Below are 23,584 nucleotides of genomic sequence, written 5' to 3' on the forward strand. Positions count from 1 at the left end.
CGATGTCGGCCCGGTCGTCGTTGAATTCCTCACTCATTGCCGCGAGCATAGACACCCGACCGTTTGGAGTTAACAGCCAATCGGCCATCTCCGCGTTGATGATACCGTCACGCGCGGCCTCCTGGATCGACACGCTCGTCCTGCCATCGCTCGATGTCACTATCCTAAGGTTCCTAACGTCGAGGATCTTGAGCCGAATCGCCTCGCGCACGCTAAGGACTTTGCCGGTGCTCTGATCTATGATACACTTAACGTCCATCACGTGAACCGATTCGATAATATTACCCCTATCGTCGACCCCTCTAAGCTCGCTACTAAACCCGCCGTCCACGACGGACGAAAACTCGTGCTGCTGCTGTCGCCTGTCATAGTTCGTCGTACCGCTCTCGTGCGAGCGTTTGAGCAGGGTACCACCGACGCCGTCGGGTTGAACCGCACCCAGGCTGGTGGTCTCGTCATTAGGACGATACACGGCCTGCTCCGCATTGTAACTTCTCTTCGAAGTCTCGCTCGAGAAAGTCGTCTCGGTGGACTCATGCCTCTCGGAGGTATATCTGCGGCAAGAGCCATTGAGAAGCGTGAACGTTATATCGAAACGCACTTCAATCCCGTAAGAAAGATTAAATCCATTTCTTAACTATCGATCTAAAATAATTGGAGAATAAGCTCCTATCGTGGAATTCTATGTAGCGGATGAGGGCACTTTTCTACTGTGAGTACGAATAGGCCATACTTTCAACTTTTAGCACAAGTCATACTCACTGTGACTGGGTGTAGTGTGTGGTTGTGGATGTGTAACGCTCCTCGCTAGTAGTGCTTTCATATATGTTGAACTCTGTGCGGAACGTCCGCAGCGGCCTTTGTTCTTGAAGAACACGCTGAAAGTAAACATTTTGCGACTTGCAGAAAATACAATATGTCTAATCTTGTGTTTTATGTTTGTGTTTATATTTGTTTCTACATTGATGAACATAATGTTCAAAATTCATGGATTTTAACGAGTGCAGTCTCAGTTTTCTCTCTGCTAAAAACATGATTAAAAAATAACTTTCAATGTAAAATTACCTATTTTAAATCTCTAGCTTTCATTAAAATAAAATTTAATTCTTGGATTAATTAAATCTATTCTCTCTCTCGCGAAAGCTATTTATGTAAAATGTAAGACGCCGTCCTTCTAAAGATACTGGGAACAACTGGGTCAACTTGTCGATCTTCGATTCCTAAAGCCGATTAACAATCGCGTCAGCCACGCTGTAATCATCAACAGACGTCCCGCATGCATTTAAATGAGTCAGCCTGCGCGACGATGCACAAGTTTACATGCGGCCAGCGTATAATTGGACCACGTGCCTCGCCGTGATCTTTCAGCCGAGACGGGGATTCTTAAATATAGCATTGCTCACGCACGCGCCGAACGTATCGCTCTTACGCAAAATTTTATCCGACGCGACGCACGTCTTGCCTTTAATTACCTAATTCCGAATGAGAGACTTAATCATAAGTACCAAAATGTATAATTTCAGACGCGATGCTTGCTTCATAGTCATAGGCGTAGGTCTATGTTATCTACTTGTGTCATCGCGAAGACAGATGCTGTCCTTCCCATCGTCAACTCGTGAACTCAAGAAGACATGGGAGAACACGTGCGATCTGATGTGAAACAAAGAATAAAACCGGGAGCCTTGAAATCTCGGAACATAATTCAGTTACGCGAACATTATGCAAAATTTTTATTAATATGTATATACATAATCAACGAATCTTATTGCAAGCATATGATAATAATTAAGCAGCTACGTCTAATATCGAAAACAGGATGTAAATAGCTGCATAGATATTTGATAAAAAATGAATTGGCTATAAATCTGGAAAGAATTTTAAGACGTAATTATTGCTGTGCGGATAAATTAAAGGAAGTTAAATTAGTGTCTCAGAATTGCTTAAGTAAAAAATTGTGATTTACTACAATTTATTCGAGTATCTTCCGGACTCATCGACAAACATCTTCATCTCTTTGATGACGCTAACAGCATTAATTTATGCTGTACGGATGAAGAAATTCATACCAATAAAAATAAAATTAACGAAGAACATAAGAAACATTAAGAATGATCATGAAACAGCCCGTAACGAATTTACTTGCATCGTAAATCTAATCAGAAGAATTATATTTGATTGGTGTGATCGACAACCTTCGGGCAATCGATCAATGCTAGTTGCACGGCTATATTGATGAAAAATTAATTTACTTGCTTTCGTCATCGCGCGGTTTATATATCTTAAAATTAATCTAAAAAGAAAAAAGTCATTCAACTTGGCTAGATAATATAAACACGGTATATTTCGAGTGTTGCGTTTTATTGTCAGGCAATTTTGTCGACGTGATGCACGCATGTAGTTCTTCATGTAGAATCATTTAAAAGCATTTACGTTGTTGCGATAAATGGAATTCAAATAAAAGATGACGGTTGTTTTATTTTCAAAGTGTCAGTATAATCTTCGAATTTTAAATAACTGAAGATTAAAGGGTTCTATCAATGTGGTTTAATTTTATAATCTTGATTCGATTCATCTTTTTTTAATTCTAAGAATTGGAAAAAGATAAATAATAAATTAAATTAAGATTAAAGTTAATTTTACATTGATGGAGTCTAAAGTATTTTAAAACGAACTATCAAGAGTAAAAGATCCACGAAAATGTTACACACGGAAATAAATTCCAATCTAGAAGATCTCTCTCTCTCTCTCTCTCTCTCTCTCCCCCCCCTCTCTTTTCTCTCGCACTCTCTTAAATATATCGAACTGTTTCTGGGTCACTCTGTACACGCGTTAAAATAAGAATCCACTATTAGGCACGTCGGTACGGTGAGTTTAAAGACGCAAGCTACTCCGAAAAAAATGACAATGCAGTATAAGGCGGTGTAAACGTACGCAATCCAAACGTATATTTAATTCGTGTAGACATTTCTGATTATAAAACTCGATTTCCAATAAAATTGCGCTATCGATAAGAAATATGATGTGTGCACGGTGTTTACTTTGTCCGAACGCGGTGTACCTAATCAATCGCGTTATACAACGGTGAACCGATAAGAGCATATAATCAGAAACAACCGAGTCGAACGATGACGAACATTGTATTCTGTATATGTAAGAATTAATACGCATAAAATATATATACACGCATAAAAATTAATTTTAAATATATATTTAAAGGTATTTTATTTAATATTGTCAAATATTTCTGTTCTGATTTAATTTCGAGGTAAGAAAACGAATCACTTAGTATTCAATCTGTAATATATACCGCGAGGTAATATAAAAATTTGTAACTCTCTGGTGATTCATTTCACTAAATAAGCGTATATTTGCATTACGCATTGAAATCCGAGCTCGAATATAGAAGTCGGCAATAAAGTAGCATATGTGAGTTCATGAATTTGAATGTCAGCAATAAAGTAGTAGATATTAGTGGTCATAATAAACATCGGTCACGAGATATTCATTTATTCAAATGCACGTTCGAATACTTGAATTAAGCAAGTGGCTTTCGATTATTTTTAACGGAAATAGGATGGTGAAAAATATCGCCAGATGTACTCAGAGTATCGTAAAGGATGACAAGTAATGTTCGTCAAAGAGTTCCTTAAAAATAATCTTGATATCATTCTTGGTATACGAATACATTTGAATGACAAGAAGGTTATATTATTCACAATTTAGAAAATAATATTACCCTCTCTCTCTCGTGTCATTATTAAAAAAAACGCATTTATGAAAGTGTAAGTTATAAAACATGTTATTAAATACAAATGATTTCAAACGTGTCAAGTTCTGGACAAATTAAGTTTGTAGAGAATCTGCAGCTAATCCGTCACCTCTTTAAGGACCACAGAAGGCAAGGAACATTCCGCGCACACATGATTACACCTCAACTCATTTCGGCATATGTTAACTAACAACTCCAAGATCTCGCCAAATTTTACAATGATTACAAAAAACCCATCAAATAATTAAATAATACTCAAATAACAAAATAGACTTGAGAACTTCATTCCGCGGTTTCCACTTATTAAAATCGCGAATGCGATAAATATCCATTTCTTCAGATTAACTTTAATCTCGAATTAACTTTGTATCTTTATTCAATTTTAAAAATAAGAAAAAGATAAAACGTATAACCGAGATTACAAGTTAATCTACATTGGTAGAAATGGACAAAAGTCAAGACGGACAGTTTCACGATTGTTGCTGCCAACATGTGACTCGATCGACACCCCATGGGCGTCATCCTCAAGAACGCACGTCTTGCTGCGACAAAATAATTTCATAATCAACCTCCTGTCAATTTGTCACTTGCTTCTGACACGTTTGAAACCGCCGGTATCCGATTTCACTGACGGGTACCGGCGTATCTCGTTTCCCGGAGCACGCGACGCCCGTCTCTTCGCGATACGCGCCGTCCTTTCGTACCTTTCGCACGATCATCGTGATCGCTCATCGGAGCACGTCGGAACGAAATCGCTTTCGCGTTCCTATCGCTCACGACGACGACGACGTCTCTAGTCGTTTGCGCGACCGGCGAGGAGCATGCTCGACGAGCATACGGTCAGCCGCGCAACCGACGGTCTCTGACTGCGGTGACTCGTCTCTCGCTCTTTCGATGACGCTGGCCCTCGGAGGAGACGCGAGTGGTGGCGCCGACGCACATCCCGGTCCAGTGGCGCGTTTAAGCGTGGGCGCTTAACTGGCAGTTCTTTCAAGCTGTTCTAAGACCCCGGGACTCTCCTCTCGAGTCGTCAAAAATCCGCCTCGCTCGATTCAACGAGTGGACTTCTGAACGACCAGTCATTAATTTTCATTACGTAATCTCGACTGCGGCTTCATTTCACTTTCGAGGAGGAACCTATTTTGCATTTTCGGCAATTGCTATCTGACGCGAGTCGTTCGTAGCTCGTTTTAATATTTCTGGTCACACGCGAGTGCTCCTCAGAATCGTAAATACACCGCTTATATCGCGGTGATAAACGATGCGTTAAGAATCAAGGATATTCCCAAGACCGATGGTCTTATCTCTCGTTCAATCTTGGCGCTCGTCACAGCAGAAATTTGCAATTTATTTGTAAAATGTATCATGTTTTCTAACTGCTTTATCGCAAATTAAAATTGAGGATTTTAATTATCAAAGCAAGACATTCGTAAAAATAACGCGACGAGAAGACACCGAGAACAAAATTGTGAAAGTAAAATCCGCAAACTTCGCTTTTACAGAAATCCAATATTAATCAATTTAATACTGAAAGAAAGTGATTAATTACTTATTATTCTAAACCAATCTCAATTTCAATCTCTAGTCTGATACGGGCCTAACAGACGTACACTGAGAAAAATGGTATAGTTGGATTAAACAGTAATTCTAGTAGAAAATGAACGAATCAGAATTTTCTGGTTATGTCTATTAGAATTCTAGTTGTAATAACTAGAATTCTGATTAATATAATTATTCTGATAAAAATAAGAATTCTAGTAGATTTTACTAGAAATATAGTATCAACCAGAATTCCGGTTATCTCAACTAGAATTCTAATAAATTTAACCAGAGAGAGAGAGAAATTTCTGATTCGTCTATATTCAACCAGAAATTTTTTTCAGTGTATATTCGTTCTCATTTTTCAGCTTGAATTAACATAATCGTCCAACACATTGAGGGGCCTCAACAGGTGTAAACGCCACTGCTTTTTCGTGCCGCTGTCTTCGTGCCTATCGATCCTCGCACGAGACCGACACGACTAGCGGGAAAGATGAAAAGCCGCCGTTAATCGAAGGCGAAAGTCGGTAGCGTGTTAAAACGACTACTTCGCTTGATCTCGACCGACCTCGAGGTATCAGCGTGACAAACGTGATAGCGAGCAATCTCGACAACGATGACGAACGCACGCGAACCGGTCGCAATAAAAAAAAAAAACCAACAAAAAAAATGTATTTACACCTTCCGGCTCATACGCCTGGCGAGGCGCGTAATGGTACCGAGAAAAATAGTCGCTATTTCTGATGTCGTCGTCATTCCGAATATAATTATACCTGCGGGAGATGTGGGCACACATACGGATTCTCGACATGAGAGCGCTCGTTCATCGCCGCTCATTAATTTCAGCTTATGTCACATACGCGGTCGCCGAGGCCGAGGAATCTCGATCGAGTCATTTCTCGGAGGATACGCCTCCCTAGTTTCGTATCAAAAAGCCCACACGCGTGCCTTTCAATCGAATTTGTCATATGCAACCTTCGGGGAGCATGTTGAAAACTGAGCGCACTTTTACTTTCATTTATCTTATGTATACATATATTGCTCATGTTTATTTCTACCAATGTAGATTAATATTTTTTTTTAATATTATTAACTTGTTCTTTATCTTTTCTCCTAGCTTTAAAAATTAGAAAAAGATAAAGAATAAATTCTAAGATTAAAGTCGATCTACATTGATAGAAATGGATGTCAATTACGACAAAACTCAGAAATTGTCAATTTGAGTTTCTTGTAGAAAAAGAATGGAAATATAAAGGAAAAAGGAAAAACATAATTTTATTCTTCTGTAATTAATCATTATATCAAAATTGCGTTTTAAAATTAATATTACAAAATTTTAATGATTCAAAATATTCGAACTTATTTTCATTTTTTGAGTTGTGTTATTGTTGTGGCAAATGAGCAATATTTATTTCATATATTTATCTCGAATTTATTTCAAATTTATCTTATTTTGAGGTAAATATATTTCATACATTTATCTCATAAATTTATTTCACATGACTCTCAATGAGATGTTTATATATATGTATATATACCTTTCATGAGTAATGTTTATTTCAATATATTTATTTCATTTATATTATGTTCTATTTAAAAAGTGTTTTACTTGCATACGCGTATAATAGGAAAACATACGTCGTATCTAACGTTAACATCGTTATTACGTCTTTACTAAATGAAAATTAACGTCCTCTCTCACTGTGTGCGATCGATGCGGAATTCGTATCCCGAGCAACTTTGACGTAGTAAATCACCTTCGCGTGATTAGAAATGGTTCTAATTCGTTATCGCGCAATGATGAGCCGTTCACCAAACATCAAAGTGTTACGATCAAGGATTAATAGCGGATCCACTTCGCGAATTCTCGATGTATGCCCATCAGCAATGCAAATTGTAGGCCTTGTCGTAGTTTGGTATTAATTCCGTTCACATTTCGACATAGCACACGTGGCGAAGGTTAAATCTAATCTAAAATATCCGACGGCATTTCGCCTGCGGCCCTTAAATTGCCTCAGTTGATCAATAAGTGATTGAAAAATTATAATACGTATGTCGGATTATGGTATATTCTCCAGAAGAACAACTTCGATAAATAATTTATTCTATGTAACGAATAGAAATTAAAAAAAAAAATATCGAACGACGTATTAAGACTCTTATTCACTCATCATTATTATCCTAGATTGTGACATCAAATGTGAGAAAAGACGCAATAAAAATTCTTACAAATAATATTCGAATAAAAATATTTTTCAATAAAACAATATTTACAATCAATAGCATAGATTTATAAAATACGAAAACTACTTTCTTATTCCGGGAAGAAATTAAATTATATTTGTTTCTATATATATCATTATTTTAAGTCACAACTATAAACATAATTTATCTCCTCATTATATTATGTAATTTATATATATTATACGTATTATAGCTTGTAAAAACTTTTATTGTATATTTTCTCGATTATGATGTCATAATCTGAGATAGTAGTGGTGAGTAAACAGAAGCCTGGAATTGTTATTTTCCTTCTACTAAAGAATCCAAGATATTGCTCATATTTATTTCTACCAGAAACATATCATACAGTCTATTATCAGAGGTGCTATCTCAAGATTGCAGAAGAAAAACAATGCAAAAACTCACCTGTAAGGAAGTGTCCTCAGGATGTAGTAATGCCAGCTGCTTGACTCGCTCCTCAAGCAGATTCACAAGGGTCGTGTACCTTCGGTTCAGGGTATCTAGATCGCGCGCAACATTATCGACTGTAATAACGGAATCTCTCCGTGGCCTCTTCACCGATGCGTCCAACGACGGGCAGATATCTTCCAATTGTTCTTTGAACGCTCGGAGCCTTTGTCCGTAGATCTAAGGGTTTCCGGTTAGTCCGTTATGGTTAGTGTAATTAGATCGGTGTGTGTGTGTGCGGCAATTACCGTTAGCGATTCCGAAAGCAACAGCGAGAGACGAGGCGTTGAGACCGCCGCGCGCGATGTTACCGCGCGGCTCACGCCGCGATCTTTCTGATTTTTCGACAACCCAATGTGGTATTTCCGGTAAACAGATGCGTTAATGGTAGCTGCCGGTTACTCTCGTGGGTAGTACGTTAATTTAAACGTGTTTGGAATAATTTCGGGACTATTTCATAGTCGCGCTGAGGATAAGCAGCGATTAGTGAAATCGCGCTGCAATTAATATTGGTAAAGAGCAGGAATATGTCTAATTCATGCCGAAATATAATTAGAAGTACTCGTTATGTACCTTCGCGAACTTCCCTACGTATTAATCGGTCAGATTCCACCTCGCTGCTGCGCATGCTATACCTCACTGGGTTATCTGCGATTGTAACGGTTCGGGGAAATATCAATTATATTATGTTAAGCACTTAAGCGATATGCAATATCTAACATTTACAAAAATCGATACTAAATCGCCGCTAAACGAGGTCGTGCAGCTCATTCAACCGTGCTTTTGATGTAACTGTGTTAACAAGAAGGTTACTATTGAAGTTAAAAAGGAGAGAAAGGCCAGTGATATTACAAATGCGCGTTGACTGTAGATCGTATCGTTCCTGCTGTGTTACATAAGTGAGTATATTTATTTAATGAATGGCGGTTAAGATGGTTTGTACCGTTTAATGGCACTGGGCCCGAACGCAAATAGAGAATTTTTACCGTTATAAAATTGACGAGACACATCCCCGAGAAGACGGTGGAAAAAGACAGCAGCACAAATTTGACTGTAAAGGAACATTCATGTTTATATACAGCAGATGCAACGCGTCTTGATGCGTCTTGCTACTGCTCGCTCGATACTCCAGAAAAAGCGGCCGCTCCGACGAAACGCTAAATGAAAAAAAGATTCGTCGCGTGCATAATTTCTGAAAACCTCGAGGCGCGTACAACAGATTGTGATGAGACCTGTATGTAAGACACACGCAGAATTCCATTCATGCAAGCATTCACACCGTAAGCTAAGGCTACCTATAAGGCTTACTAGCACCGAATTATACATTACGATCCACGTGTTCTCACCTTCCCTTCACGGATCAATCTACCGCCCGTGAGATTCACCGCTTCGATTGCCGGCGTGCGATCCAACACCTTGCTCAACAGGTTCTAAATCCATAAAAATTTATTTTAACGATCTCATTAACAAGAGTAGCACGAAATTGTCGAAATCGTTCACGCTACCTTCGTGTTCTCTAGCTCTAATTTTCCATATGATTCATCGACAAAGTCCACCTCGTTCTGATATGAGTTTTGATACTGCTGTGCCAATCCGTAGGCTGTTTCGGCACTGCGTAGTCTGTCGACCAACTGCCCGCAGACGTTTGTCCATCGCGCGTTTAGTTTGTTAACCTCAGCGTCTAATCTATCCATGTCGCCGTGCGGACCTCGATGATTCGGCCTTGATTTCTCTACAAGACGTCTGGCGTTATGCGCATCTTCATTCAATTGATCTACTGATACTTGTTGCTGTGCGATAGCATTCTGAAGAACCATCAGGTCTTCCAATACGCTTTGCAAACCCTTTACGTCCGATGGTAATTCGCCGAAGGAGGCCAATTTAATTTCAAACTCGGAGATTGCCGTCGTGTTTTCTTCAAGGCTGGACAGCACAATCTCAACACACTTCAAGCGCTCAACATACAAGCTACTAAGGTTCCACAAGTGACTCCATTTGCTCATGATATTATCGAGTTTATTCCTCATCGCCGGAGTCTTCAGAGTAATTCCGCGGAACGTCTGTTGCATTTGTTCCACGTCCGGTGCAAAGCGTTGCAGATGCTGCTCGTAATCTTTGTGCTGCAATACGAGATGTTCCAAGCTATCAAGATCTCGAGGTAAGGGCGCGGCTATGCGCGAGTTCAGTACTCGCTCGGCTTCGTCGAGTGCCTGCTGAAGCGAAGACGCTTGATCGTTGAAAATGCGTCCAGCATTTTTCGATTCTTCCTCGGCTCTGGCGCGTTTCTCGAAATCGTCGAACAGTCGATTAACATCCGCCATCTCGCGTTTCAATCTTCTGAGTTGTGGATCCGCTGGATCTCCTTCGGATAGTAACTTATCTGCATCTTCATTCAGCGCTTTTCTGATAGCTGTACGTTGATCTTGTCCCATCGCCAAGAATTGCGGCAGATCCCAACCCTTGACTACCTTGATAGTCGCGAATATCATGTTTTGTCTTAGTCTCAATTGTTTTCGTTGCCAGAGAGCAACACTTCTGTCATATTGTCGTCTCAATCTTTCCGCAGCATCCAATGCTTCTTTATCGGGAGGTTGCAGCGCGAAGCAGACACCTGGTACAGGAGATTCCACTCCCTGCGTGTTCTTGACGCGCCATTTAACTCTGCCGGAATTATCGTACAGCGTGCATTGTTCTCCTTTCTCGATGGACATCTACACAAATGAAATAAATGAAAAATATATATATTTAAATGCAGTGCATTCTACTTCTCCGCATTAAGAAATACTCACATTGACTTGTTTGTAAGTACAGATACAAGTAACCTGTAACGGTCGCATAACTGGTTGTTTGCGTTGCTTCATAGGAACAATGTCCTTTGCTCTCTCCACGAGTCTCTGTACGTGATCACCATAATTATTAAGCTCCTCGCGCAACTCTTGCATGCCCTTCAAAAGCCGTTCTCCTTCGTCCAATGAGAAATCGGATTGCGAGTAAACGGTATTCAGCGTTTCATCCTGTTTGGTGACCCACTGTTCGGCCTGCTGAATTTCTTTGAAAAATTGCTGGTTTTGCGCGGCGTGTCTTAAATGTACTTCAAGGCAGAGAGTGAGTTGTAATAACCAAGCCCACTGAGTTTGCATAGCGGACATGTAAGCTTCGATCGTTTTTGCCGCAGGATGATGCTGAAGAACAAGTGCCTCACCACGATCTTGCACTGCCGAAAATTGTATCTCTCGTTTCTCCAAATCGCTCATCAAAGACTGCGAATAAGTAAAATATCTTATTGCTTATGTAAAATATTAAATTTATTAAAAATTTCAAATCTATAAATACGTACATACGTTTATAATAACTAAAGATTGAAATAAGAGTATCTAATAAAATTAAATCAGAATGAAAAGTATAAATGTTTTCATTGAATATTTTACCTCTACACCAGATCCATATGTTTGCTTCACAAAAAGAAGAAATTTCCAATTTATTAATCCCATTCAATTAAATAAGAGCCATGTACTACATATTGTAAAGATAACGCAGATATGATTACATTATATATCATTTATAGATCTTAGAAACCGCAAAATGGACTTTCATCACTTTTCTAAAAAAAAAAAAAAGAGTTGCTCGATAATGACTAACCTCGTAATATTGCTCGATGCTCTGCACATTAAGGTTCTTGTCGCTCCAATCGCGCGTGACTTCTGTTTCCTCTTTGGCGTTCAACCAAACCAATTCGCCAGTAGCCGATTGTATAAAATCGTGCAGGGTATCCAAATCAGAAAGCCTCTTATTCGATACGTTAAGAAGCTCGGCATAAAGTTTCTGCAGAGTGTTAAGATGCTGACTGTACAACGTGAGTTCCTCGCCATGGAAATTGTTCTTTGCCTGTACACACTTGTCGACCTTGGCTTTGAATTGGTCGATGTTCTTGTGCTCTCGCTGATGTACATCCAATTCATTTTGCACACTAGGCAAGTCCGATCCGTAATCAGCTTCTTGTAGATGCTTCAATTTGCTCTTACACCAATCTATGCAATCGTGTAACGTGCGGAAGTGTGGATTGGTATCAACCAATCGTGTTTCATGGACGGTAGTGCGGTGTTTCGTGACAACACGTTCCTCCACAGGGAAGGAAACCGCAGAGAGAGGTTGTACCAGACGCCTATGCAGGAGAGATCGTAGTACAACCCATCTTTGATGCAATTTCTGTACTCTGAAACGAATAGACATATGTTTTATCAATAAATGTCACATTAAATTTAATTATTTAAACTTAAAGCGTATTATTTAATACTGTACCAACAAACATTATTAACTATTTAGTTATTTTAAAGACATGTCAAGATGTGCTAAACTTGGATAAAGGCTATCTTGTCAAGTTTAATAAGATATTCAAACATGTTCCAAGATCTTTGGAAAGTCGCTAAACACGATACGTGCATAACTTAATTTTCGAAAGCTACTGGCGATGGAAAGCGCGCTAATATTTCACTCATTAGCAAAGATTACGAGAGTGGAAACAATGTAATTAATATTCGAAAACGGAGGCGGCATGCACGTTACACATGGATGATTCTTTACATATCGATATTCCATGCTGAAAAAAAAGGTTTTAAATTTTTATAAATATTATTTTTGATAGTACTAGATGAATATTTACTAAAAATAAACATATACTTATTTTTGATATAAAAACCAATGTATGTGATTTAATTACTTTTTTTTATTTAATAAATATTTATTTACCATAAGTAAATGTTAAGTTAGTACTATTCAAACAAATATTTATTAAAATTTAGTACATTTTTTTCTCGGTGCAGAGTATGAAATGTTAATTCATCATAATTCCGAGGATAAAAATCAATATTTTGCCTCTTATGAAGCTCGGGCGCCTGACTGTATCTACCCTCCGTAAGGGTATGCACATCGGTAAATATATTCTGTATCTGGGTTTCCGTGCTGCGTATGTCCTGTTCCAGCAGGTCCACCGCGTGTTTCGCCTCCAAAGGATGAAGGCGATCGAGTCTGCGTGCTTCGTCCTCCACACGTCTCTCGAGCTCCTCCAATCTGTTGTCAGTCGTTTTCATCTCACGATGCACTTTCTCGGCGAGTCGTTGCAGTCGCTCGAGTCTGTCAACGTACAAAGACACATTCAGAAATACATGACTATGCATATAATATCTCTAGCGGCAAATTGGGAGAGTTACAAATGTTTTGTGTGCGTTTTTCCAACAAAGAACAGAGAGTTGATTTTTCCTATTATCTTAAAAATTTTTTTTAAATTGTATTACGTCTCTATCAGATAAATGTGCAACACATGTACGTTTCATACTGTTTATATACATAAATACTTAATTTATATTACAATAATTAAGCTTACCGTTTAATTTCGTCTATAATAGCCTGCTCGCGCTCCTGATGCAACATTATTAGGCGATTCCAATTCTTTTCGATGACATCAATATGTAATTCTGGTTCCATGTCCACTTCGCCCACCGCTTCGAAATACTTTTGCAGGTCTCGGAAGATGTACGTCAATCTCTGTTTGTCCCTGTATCGTGGTGGTACCTCCTCATTTTTAAACTTCGTACTATCCGCCGCTAGTTTCTTCATCTCGATCAGAGTCGGCGGAAAAGATCGTTCTTGCATGAGGGCCATCTTCTCGCGGATCCACATATGAAGAGAGGTCGCAAGCTCACGATATTCCGCGGATCGTCTTTGCGCCTCGGCGTCGTATAGAGGGTGAATGGCCGGCGGCTCCGGGAACACGTCGTAGAGCGAAGAGATGTACGTTATCAAGGACTTCTCGTCCGGTTCGGGGGTATCAACATCTGTACAGAGTACAAAAGAATCTTTGCGTAAGTCACGCAACGTATGCGAGTGTAATAAATTATTTCTAATATAATATATATATTTTCTTTATAAAATTATTATTAATCTCCTCAACTACAGCTACGAAAACTATACCTAAGCTATGAAAATTAAGTACATATAAATTTTAAAGCTGTTTAAAGTACAGAATGCAAGTAAACTTCGGAATGAGTCTTACGGATTGATAGAAGAAGATTCAAAGTTTTTTTTCCTACGATTTAGAACCTTCTAATACTAATCACGGATTATACAATCATTCAAAAATTTTCGCTTCGGTTTCAAATGACTCGCTGCTATAATCAAGAATTAAATTCTAAATTTATCATCTTTTAATACTATCTTAAAAACAAGAGTAATTTTATTATTAGCGCTAATAAAGTAACGATAGAAAGATTAAAACTCCGATGTTATCTATCCATCTGAAGAAATCCGGTAAAATCTATCCAAGTCGTATCGAATTATGGACATATTATCCGCAGATACGTTTCGCTTTTCCTTGCAACCTGATACCAATGTCAGATACCTGCAAGACACAAGTATAGAAAGCATAATTACGACGACTACCGATGGCGCGACGTTACGGTGTACGAACCGAGACCGGAAGCGATTCTGGTCAGGTAACCGTGACCAGAAAGAACGCACACCGCCACTATGCCAGAACCCACGGGAACTGTACATCACGCACCGGGCATACATAAACGAGAGAAATCCAGGTAGGACTATATCCGTGAAAGACGTCTTTGTAAGATGAGAAACCGCAAAAGCGGCCCAAGATAACACGACGATAAAAAAAACTTGTGACACAAACACACATCCCAGTATTTCTCTACCTCGAATTTACACAATACACAAATCACGATGAGGGTAACAAGTCGTTGGTCGACAGCAAATTAACAATTTTTTCTTTTGACCAAAAATATAATTATTCTATTAATTGACTCTCGTCGATCTAATTTTTTTTTTATTGAGACAATTAGGGCTTAACTGACTCGATAACCGGTCGTTACCTTCTGGATCGAGAAGCCTGGTAACGCCGTACTCGCGCTCGGCGACGAAGAAGACCCGGTCGAGCCGCTCTCGCGGCACGTTTGGTTCCTGACCGACCACTATGTCCGATATCTAGAAAAAGAAAAAGAAAAGAATGAGATTAGATTTTCTTGAAGATATACAATATTTTCTTAAAACACGTAATAATAAAATAAATATTTTTTTAAATATACGGCATGGAAATAGATTCTGGTTCGCCCTTCGATGTATCATTTCATATGACGTTTTGGGTGCCACTGTTGCAACAAATAGCGGAAACAGTTACGGTATTATGTTCGCTACGATCATTCAGGCTAAAGCGGAAAATTCTTGAAGAATAGCAGTCTTTAAAACCTTTAATTAGTAACACTCGATGAACATACACTGCTACATTTGAAAGCTACGTATCAGTACTACATACCGGTTTGACTTAAAATTGTGCGCGTTATGTAATGCGTATTTGCAACCTTCCATAGTTCTATTTTCTCGGTTGAACGTTGATGGAAACTGAAAGCTGCAACCTTTCAAGAACTATTGACATTTTGCTTAGCGGCCGGCGCCGGGAGAACATTGGTCACAGAATTAATCGATTTTAAACCGGTAATCATAGTCCATTCTTATTTCAAGATCGTCTTAAATAATGTCTTAAAATGCTAATACAGCTCTTTGATTGGTTCATTATAGCTTAAGATTGTATCTACTTATAACAGTTTTAAATATAAAAATTGACTATCAATTACACGAATATCGATTATAAAGTAATATTACTGTCAGACAAATTCAAACTTTTTCTAGACCACGAAAAAGTGATTCTTATTTTTTGTTACTGAAAATGAATCTGTAAATAGGCCTGTTCTCTTTTTGGTTGAACTTTTGCACCGGTTCATCTTTCTTCCTTTTCTTTCCAGGAAGAATAAAGAGGAAGAAAAATGAACGGGTGCAAAAGTTCAGCCAAAAAGAACAGTCCTAATGAAATTGTTCTATCACATCACTAAAATTCGTATCAGACAGTGCACTTATATTTTAATTTTTTTTATTCTTTACCCTCTTTTTTAAGCCTTTAGTTATCACGGTATTCACTAATTTTGTTTCAGTAATTCAATGATTCAATTATTAACAAAATAATTCTAGAAACACGGAACAAGATTCTTATTTTTTGTTACTGAAAATGAATCTGTAAATAGGCCTGTTCTTTTTGGTTGAACTTTTGCACCGGTTCATCTTTCTTCCTTTTCTTTCCAGGAAGAATAAAGAGGAAGAAAGATGAACGGGTGCAAAAGTTCAGCCAAAAAGAACAGTCCTAATGAAATTGTTCTATCACATCACTAAAATTCGTATCAGACAGTGCATTTATATTTTAATTTTTTTTATTCCTTATCCTCTTTTTTAAGCCTTTAGTTATCGCGGTATTCTACTAATTTTGTTTCAGTAATTCAATGATTCAATTATTAACAAAATAATTCTAGAAACACGGAACGCTGCGTCACGTAAATAAGTCTTCTTGTCTATTTTGGGATAAGAAATCGAGTTCTCACGTCACAACTGAAAGAATTATCTTATCTCATGTATAGATACATATTATATTGCTCCAGTAAAGATCTTCTTCCTGTATTTTCCGGCTTACATACACTCGAATTATCAGAAATTACGTGCTGTTGTTACCTAACGTACTTTTACGTTTAAGTCAAGTTCATTGAACCAAAAGTCAATTTTAATATACGTAAAAATATCGGCTCATAAAATTGTCTATTGATGCAGTTGTTATGAATAAAATCATTCAGAAAATATTATTTTAATAATAATACCACACAAACCTTTTCTATTTCAAGATGCAAATTTCGATGAGCTTTTTTCTCCTATTTTTAGCCACGTCTTATTCGTATTTTTTTTTACTTAAATAAAAAATTATAAATTCATACAAAAATATTATTATGCATCAAGACGCGCTTTGATCCAAATATGGCCTTCTTCGCTTATTTTTCTTTGTTAAATTTTAAAAGATCTCCAGTTGCGTGATTATACAGAAACAATTCTCATAACCGCGATATTTATGAGGCACTTCATACTTCATCTCTCCTGGACGTTTAACGATGAAAGCACTTCATTCGCCTGGCTGGCTACCAAACTCGCTCAAGTAGTGAAATAATAGAGACAAATTATGCGCCACTTACAGTGGACTTGACATTGGCACCGAGACTTAATGGTCGAGATCGCGACCATTTGAGATCGTTGCCATTGGCATTGATAAAAGCCGGCATTAGTATTCGGGTCATCACGCGGTTTTCTCGCACTCACGCGTACGAGATATGCGCTATTTGGATGGACCGACCCCGCGGCCATGCCATCTGTTTTCCCAGCCTACGCAATTTGCAGCAACAGGTTGCAAGGAGGATACTCAGGCATAAATCGTTTGATCGTCATGTAATTTGATTTATCAAATATTGGACAAAGTACCGAAGCATACGTCCAATAAACATTGTCGGCGATTTATGACGCAGCTCCAGTCTTACGAACATTTGGCAAATCTCGTCCGTCACGATTGAGTAACGTCGAAAGCGGTAACGACAAATAAGTAGAAACCACTTTTTTCGCAGAGTTTCATTCTTCGTGCCGCCGACTAACACGACAGAACCACAGCTTGGGCGCGACATGAGAAAAATACTGTCTCCTTCGCGGGTTAATTGCAGGGGCGAAATAGCGGATTAAGTAAAACGGTAATGGAACTACGAGACCGAAGTGAGCGTATCTTATCCACTCACTAATCCTAATTAAGGCGACGCATCCGTTGCGATGGGAGAGAGAGCGTTTCTTTCGGATGAGAGTTAAGTCGGACGTTTCCACGAGTTTCAACGCAAATCTCTCTGCTGCTTGAAATGTCTATCACCATGCTTAGCTTATCTTTAGCCATGAACATATGCGCTAGGTATCTGTCAGTCTTCGAAGAGACTCTTCAATGATATATAGCTCGATCTATCAATTGTCGCGATATTAATCTTCTTTAATATGACAGCGCTTTAATGGTATACGAAGAGAACAGTCTTGCTGAAGTATTTAAAAATTTAGCTAGATGCAGATTTGAACATAATTTTGTTGGATCGTTAAGGCAATTATATGTATAGAACGCTTAAGCGATGATGGCAATGCTGCTAAATGCTGCTAAAAATTTTAATATTCTAGCAACTAGTTTCAACGTTTTATATAATTATCCCTTCTGTCAATTCATAACTTTTTACCTTTTCACTACCGCCATAAGATACCCATTAAAATAAGATAAAGTTTGCGCAGAACTATTTTTTGTTATTTGAATAAAATTCGTTCAAAAATATATAAATTTTTGCTGTTTAATCTTTAGACAACGAAAGTCTATTTTCAAAATCTACTCTCTAAATCTGAACCAGTGGATAATCACTGATATCAGTGCCAAGTATGCCACTGGTAATCAGTGAGTGAAATGTGAAATTCCTAACTTAGCTAACCTTTATTGTGTGATCTAATTAATCTTATTTTAGTACATAAATTCAATGAATATAGTATTAGAAGATTGAAATTAACATATAAATATCAATATATTAGGATATATAATGCTTAAACCTCTTTCTTTTTTAATTGAACTTCACTGATTATCCAGTGCCAAATACGTCACTGGGTGATTAGTGAATAGTGACATACTTGGCACTGACATCAGTGATTATCCACCGATTCAGATTGAGAGAGTAATGTGAGTATCACTAACAGAAACAATTTTGATAGCTTAAATTTCGAACAAAATCATTTTCAAATCCGTATCTAGCTAAATTTTAAAAATACTTCAATCGTTGAAATACCTCTTCATCATTCTTTCCGTGTAATGTCCGTTTCCATCGACGTAGATTAACTTTAATCTCGGTTCAACTTATTCTTCACCTTTCTTTAACTCTTAGAACTGAAAAAAGATGAAGAGTGAGTTGAACTAAGATTGAAGTTAATCTATACATTAATGGCAATAATAATAAAAGATGGAATCGTTCAGAATGCAATTTTCCACGCAAGATCGGCTTACCCGCACAGTTTTCGGTTTCGTTGGGACGTGCCGGCTTACGGTCATCGTCGCCGAGCTAGCATCTTGCAAGTATCTAGGATGGGCACGTTTGGTGAGGTCCTCGGTAGCGCTACGCTCCTCGCCGCGTGTTAAAGTCGTAGTCTTGCGAACGATGCGAGTGACGATGCGCTTTGTACCATTCTCACCTCGTCTCGACGTTTTCGTCGATTCGATCGACGAACCTGAGCAGCACGACCGAACGATACAGAATATTGATGGAGAAGAGAACCATTGATTCGAGCAACGGTCCGATGCGATCGAAAAGGATTCGTCTGACGATGCACTTTGAAAATAGTGCTGTCAAGCACCGCTGTGAACGTTTACGTCTAATTGCTGTTTTCTCTACAAGCGCTCCAAGGTATTGTCTGTACACGCGCGTCTTATTACAAGCAAAGAAACATTAGCCATTTAACTTTGCAGAATACGGCAAACTGCAACTGAATTTAGTACGAGTGAGGTGGGAGTCTCTTTAAGTCATGGTGACGCAACAGTTTATTATACCTCGCTGAGAAAGGACAACCGGTGTCGGAGAAACACTTGCAGGGAAACCGTTGTATGCAGTATATTGATGTCAGTGATACCGGCACTATTACAACTCGAAATCGGCGATGTATAATTATTGCGAATAATTTCTTAGGTTTGGACTATATATTCTATTACATAAGACCGTTTGATTATTTTCTTATCTTCGGGAGACGCAAATCATAGTTACGTGGAGATGTGAAAGACACGTTTCGCAATTTCTCATTGTCTTCATAAAGACCAATTAACCGAAGATTGTAATCTCCCTCTCGAAGAAATTAGTTTTCAGCTAATTGATAATTAGTACTCACAAAATCGTCGCAACTCCTCGACAGTCAACACACAAGTATCTCCTTCCGACTTTTAAGTGTAAAATTTCTAGAAATTTCAAGCAACACGAACAGGTCTAAAGTAATCTTCGTAGACTAAGAATGCGATTCAGTTAACTCTGTAAATGCTTCGTTGATCAATCAAACGAAAGAATTTTACGAATTGACTAATCAAAAAATGTTTCAAAGCATTTGCAAAGTAGATCCTAGAGTTGGAGATTGTATTGAAATTTAAGCGATCAAAGCAAAGCTAAACCTGAGATTAATTATCTTTCTTTTGGTTGGTTAAATTCCAATCCAATCTTATAACAAATTGGGCCATTCGCATTACACTAGTTTAGTACAGACTAAGTAAAAACTATTATACCTCAGATTAGCAAAATTAAATATAAAAGCATATAAATATTTAAAAGAATTAAATGCCGAATAATATTGTCCCGTTATTTAACAAGATTATACATATATTATTTTATTGACAAAACTTTACATATTATGTCACTGCATTTAAATACTTTATATAAAGCAATCCTCAATATGTACTTAATCCAATGTAGTGCAAGTAACCGAATTTACCATTAACCTCAATTTCTACTCTAGTATAGATTTTACATTAGTGCAGAGTAATTCTAGTAGCCGAATTCCCTAATAACATAGCCAATAGATTTGATTTCTATTTAGGGTGCTCTTCAACAACGTACACGGATGGTTCTTCACAGAAAGAACGACTTTGTTCAAGTGTCTAGAAATTTAGTGTGTTACATAAAAGTCTGAAAATAACTTTGGTAGACCATCCAAACAACTACATAGAAATTTCAAGTATGATGAACAATGTTGCAAAAAGTTTTCATATTCTAGCAACTAATTTGAGCGTCTACATAATTATTTTGATAGTCCAACAAAATTATTTTCAGGTCTGTATCTAACTAAATTTTTAGATATTTTAGCAAAACCATCCTTTCAGTATATGTAACGTCAACTTCTATCTCGTGCAACCGTCAGAGCGGACGACTCTCTCTTAGCGACCCGAGGCACTTCTCCGATAGTACAGCACGATCGTCAGAGCGAATCCTTTCCCTCCTATCTTCCCGATTTCGATTTACTACCTAAGACCTCGGTCGACAATCGGCGTTTCGTATATATAGCTCGCAGATCGTCGGCGGATCGCGATCCCGTTGGGCTAGGTGAAACGCCATCACGACCGTCGTCCTCACTCGTGCCTTGCACGAACAGCCTGCCTCCTTTGCTGAACCGATAGAGCGACATTTTCGTGGATCACAGGATGCGTATTCTTTTCCTCCTTCCAACTCTCCTCTTGATGGTCTCTCTCCAACGTTCAAACCACGACTCGTTCGCGAGCTGCAACTTTTGTTCATTTACATATGTGACAATGTGACACACCGCGTCGCCGTGCGTGCACCAAACCGCTCGCTCTGCTCGTATTTTCCTTGACAATACTACTACTTGCATCGCATATTCAATTCACGGCCCACGTTTAAGAATATATTATACAATATTTTTTAACAAAATAAAAAACTTATGAAAAATAAAAAAATTATAGATCTTTCAATACTGTATTTGAAAGTAATTTAAAAAGTTCGACGACAATTTGAGACTTGAATAAGTATAGTACTTAAAAAGAGACATAAAAAATATTTCAAGAAGTAGACAGTAGAAGTTTTTAAAAAATAATTAAGATAAAACGGGACAATTTTTTATTTCGATTATAAAATTGTACTGTTAAACATAAATATTGATCTCTCATTGAACTGTTTTATATATAAAATATTAATCTTTATACGGATAGTAATTTCCAATTCTAGTCACTTTTTGCAGAGACTATACACCTGATATATTCTCAACAGGTTGAAACCGCCCAACTTCTCGTATTTGCTCAACGCGAGAATTTGCGTTCAATGTAAACATCGTGTAACAATGTTTAATGTCACAATAACAAAAATTATATGCTCATATATTTTCATATCTTATACTCGTATACTTAACGGTAATTGTAAGTATACAATCATGTAATTTCGAGCTTGTTTATCCAACGTTATCACAAGGTTCAACGTTCAGTGTGAACATAAGGATGAAGATCGAAGATGTAATTAAACGTGCGATGAGAATAAAAGTTGGTAACATTTTGACGTTCCTCGGAATGAAGGAAAGATCGGCGATACGGTCGCCTGCCTTGCACCGGAAGGTTCTGAGCTACAATCGTTTCGAACTACAACGTGCTTTCATGCTACACTCTTTATTGGTCTTTATTGGCAAAACCATCTGGATCTATCCATCCATCCATCCATCCGGACTATTCAGTTGCGAAAATCTATTCGCGGCCGCTGGCCTCCGACAGTGCCTCTCTAGTAATTCCGACGGAGTGAAATACCGCGCTAACTGTAGCTCGTTCACGCCGGTACGTTAACCAGAGCCAGACGCCGGTCGCAAAGCGGAACCGCGCCGGCTAGAGGCGGCACAGAGCAAGCTGTTGGACGCGAGAACATTTGCGTGATTGCATTTGCAGCGGCGTGCGGCGAGAATGTTGTGACAGCTCGCTCTTGTCAACACGCACTCGACGACGTAGTGGTCACCATCGCGACGATTGACGGACAATGTTTCCTGGATTTCCGCGTCGCGCGAACTGACAGCCGGACTCCGACCGCGTACGGGCGCGATCGCGGGCACTAATGAGGATGAAGAACGACGGCGACGATCGGGAATGATGATTTAACTGACGACGGACGAGCGACTATGCGCGACACGATCGCCGGACGATCGCCGCGTAGCATCCGGCCGTCGTGGCGAGAGTAGGCCAACGAAATGCGCACAGGTGAGAGACGTTTCCCCCTCTTGCGCTCTTCTGCTCTCCCTTCTACCGTCAACCACCCACCTGGCGTTAACCTCGCGCTTCGCCGCACCGCCCGCACCTCGTCGCGACGCGCTATGTACGGTGCGACGTTTTAATGACGTATCCCCCCTCCTTTTTCTCTCACTGATTCAGAAAAATTGCATTTATGCTTGCCTTCGTCATTTTTAGATTTTCAAGCTAAATTGTGCCGATTAGGAGATTTTGTTTTGACGTTTAGGTCCGATTTTTTATTTTCTGAATAACTTATAGACTTAATCTGATGATTTATATTTTTCTAGCATGATCAATCAATCAATCGATGGTTCTGTGATGAGTAACTTAGACCGGTTTTTTATCTTCCAATTAACTGGTGGTTTACATTTAATTTCACTTAACCTGATGATTATGTAAATATTGTGATTTTTTAACTGCGATTAATCACTAAATTGATGATTTTGTAGTAACTTCAAATCTACTTTTTCATTTTCTTTAACTTGCGGTTAAACTTAACCTGAAGTGTGTAAAAACTGTTTTTCTGGCTATAATAGTTTTGTAGTGATAATTTTTTAAGGTTATCACTACGAAGCCATTATAGCTAGACAAACACAATTTTTACATAATCATTAGGTTAAGTCTGACCACAAGTTAACCAGGAAAAAAATGAAAACCATGCTTTAAAGTTACTACTATAAAACCATCAGTTTAGTGATTAATCATAACTAGAATCATATAGCAATGTTTACATTATGATCAAGTTAAGGAGGTTGTAAGGCAAATGCAATATGTTAAGAACTACTTGAAAAAGTTACAGACTATTCTAAATTTCATTTAATAAGAATGCAAAAAAATAGAAACAATTGACCATCTGGATCAAAAGTTATTTAAATAAGTAGTAATATTTTTTTAAATTTGTA

General features: G+C 38.3%; 1 protein-coding gene across 1 annotated transcript in view; it reads right to left on the bottom strand.

Moving 5' to 3' along the window:
• The window catches only part of LOC108764123 (plectin), a 69,642-nt gene that overhangs the window by 34 nt on the left and 46,024 nt on the right, over positions 1 to 23,584 (bottom strand). Inside the window, exons 6-15 of the mRNA XM_018512175.1 lie at positions 14,878 to 14,989; positions 13,380 to 13,830; positions 12,872 to 13,129; positions 11,639 to 12,212; positions 10,789 to 11,259; positions 9,505 to 10,710; positions 9,346 to 9,429; positions 7,958 to 8,179; positions 763 to 878; positions 34 to 554 (exon numbers count right to left, since the gene is read on the bottom strand). Of these exons, the coding sequence (XP_018367677.1) occupies positions 34 to 554; positions 763 to 878; positions 7,958 to 8,179; positions 9,346 to 9,429; positions 9,505 to 10,710; positions 10,789 to 11,259; positions 11,639 to 12,212; positions 12,872 to 13,129; positions 13,380 to 13,830; positions 14,878 to 14,989 (4,015 nt within the window). The remainder of the gene's footprint in view (positions 1 to 33; positions 555 to 762; positions 879 to 7,957; positions 8,180 to 9,345; positions 9,430 to 9,504; positions 10,711 to 10,788; positions 11,260 to 11,638; positions 12,213 to 12,871; positions 13,130 to 13,379; positions 13,831 to 14,877; positions 14,990 to 23,584) is intronic.

Source organism: Trachymyrmex cornetzi, unplaced genomic scaffold (assembly GCF_001594075.2).
Source record: "Trachymyrmex cornetzi isolate Tcor2-1 unplaced genomic scaffold, Tcor1.1 scaffold393, whole genome shotgun sequence".
NCBI lineage: Eukaryota > Metazoa > Arthropoda > Insecta > Hymenoptera > Formicidae > Trachymyrmex > Trachymyrmex cornetzi.